The 1,877-nt window shown below is 35.7% G+C and overlaps 1 protein-coding gene across 1 annotated transcript; it reads right to left on the minus strand.

Moving 5' to 3' along the window:
- Window positions 1-569: 569 nt before the first annotated feature.
- LOC119589869 lies at window positions 570-1,611 on the minus strand. The gene is made up of 3 exons (XM_037938493.1): window positions 1,414-1,611; window positions 1,077-1,162; window positions 570-888 (listed from the first exon to the last, which is right to left on the minus strand). Exons 1-3 carry the CDS (start codon window positions 1,594-1,596, stop codon window positions 774-776), a joined length of 384 nt encoding a protein of 127 aa, XP_037794421.1. The 5' UTR covers window positions 1,597-1,611; the 3' UTR covers window positions 570-773.
- Between the last annotated feature and the right edge of the window lie 266 nt (window positions 1,612-1,877).

Below are 1,877 nucleotides of genomic sequence, written 5' to 3' on the forward strand. Positions count from 1 at the left end.
AATATAAGGTAAGTGATTATTCCCACGTATGAAATGTAATAGGGAGGCAAAAATGGTTATGTAGAAAGTCCAGTTGGTACAGATAAAATCGAAACCTTTTTTTTCAGTAGAAGCGAAGATGCACTTGAGAGGCTGATGACCACTGACAAAATGCAACGTTTGTTAATAAATAAAGTTGAATTCCAAATAATTATCGTCTCCAACCACTCATTTGTCAATTATCATAATTTTATTTGCCTGTCATCACTAACCTGTTAAATAGTAATTTCGCCTCGGTTAAAAGAAGTGGAGCATGGATTGGTACTCGTAGAAAAATTAAAATATCTATAGTCTTTCGGAAGTGCACAAAGAAAATACGACACCGTTTCTTCAGTCAAAATTGTTGTCGTTTCTCCCGTCAAAATAAAGATGAAAAATAAATGAATAAATAAATAAATAAGTGATGTTTCAAGTGATGTCTATTAGCTTATATTTCTTGGAATGTATCTTGATAACTTTTTGTTTTTTCTGTTATTTTCTTTAGTGCTCTGAAAAACAAAAACAGTATTTGTTTTTAAGTAAACATGGAGACCACAGTCATAGCACTTTATTAAGCAGTCAGTACATTTGTAGCCATCAACAATAAATTGAGAAAATACTAGCAGCACAAAATTTACTTTGAAGAAAAGTAGGTAATATGCTTGATTGTAGGTGTACCTGCATATTTAGCCTAATCTATGCAACGGTAGAGCTAATAACGTGCTTTCTGTTACAAATTCAGTGGCAGTTGCCACTCAGTGGTGAGAGCCAAAATAGGGCTCTGCACATATTCTAGCGTTGGCTTCAGGTGCTCCAAAGGGACAGCATTTTTGGACCATTGGGCAGTCGAAGTCATTGCGACAAGGGTTCCTGTACGGAAGTAAAATGGGACTAAGAACAGGTGTCCACCATAAACATAACTAATATATAGGTATATGAATTATTGCTATGATGCGTAAACGTGACAATAACTTTAATTTGCAAAACAATGAATGTCACACGTTTCTTTTCATAGTTCACATGCTGTGCAATAAAAATGAAATAAACTGTATGCTTACTCATGACCAGGTATTTTCGGGGTTTTGAGTCCGGGGCATAGGCCAGGCTTTTCTTTAATGAAGGGCGTTCCACAAACAAAACTTGTCTAAGAGAAAAATACAATACATTAGTATGTACGTATGTATGCATACTTGTTTATTTATATATATTACATACGCATTCATGTGTGTAGGGGGTACACATCCGTATCTGCACACATGTACAGGCGCGCATACACTCACATACACACAACAGTATGCGTATATATGTATATGTATCTATGTATGTATATACATAAATGTGTGTATATATGTATATGTATATGGATATATAGCATTTCAATTATATATATCTCACCATCAACAGAGCAGCCAGAACAAAACATAAGCGCATTGCGAACGAGGCCATTTCACAGACGAGAAGTAGCGTTCCCTTTTCCACCGCAGACTTGGCTATCTGTGTCAGCAGCAACAGTGAGCTGGACTTATATAATGAGTGTCGACGGTCATTAGGAAGCAACGCAAGTATTATCATTAACATATTGTGCCAGGAGGCTTTCACGTGCTGGGGATTTCCCAAATGGAAGCTGCAGTCCTTTCCCTGTATTTTCACTTCATGTTCATTTTATTTTTTTTATCTTTTTTATTTAGGTTGGAAGTTAGCCAGACAATTAATGCTGGTTGTATCTAAGGGTAATTACGTGATGTCATCTTTTCTTCATAAAAGAGAAACCCTTGTTAATTGCGCAATTAGCCACTGTAGCAAAGATTCAATAATTAATGGTTTAAAAAGGCGAAGAAATTTCAGAACAAGCTGATTCT

This window comes from Penaeus monodon, chromosome 3 (genome assembly GCF_015228065.2).
Source record: "Penaeus monodon isolate SGIC_2016 chromosome 3, NSTDA_Pmon_1, whole genome shotgun sequence".
Classification (NCBI taxonomy): Eukaryota; Metazoa; Arthropoda; class Malacostraca; order Decapoda; family Penaeidae; genus Penaeus; species Penaeus monodon.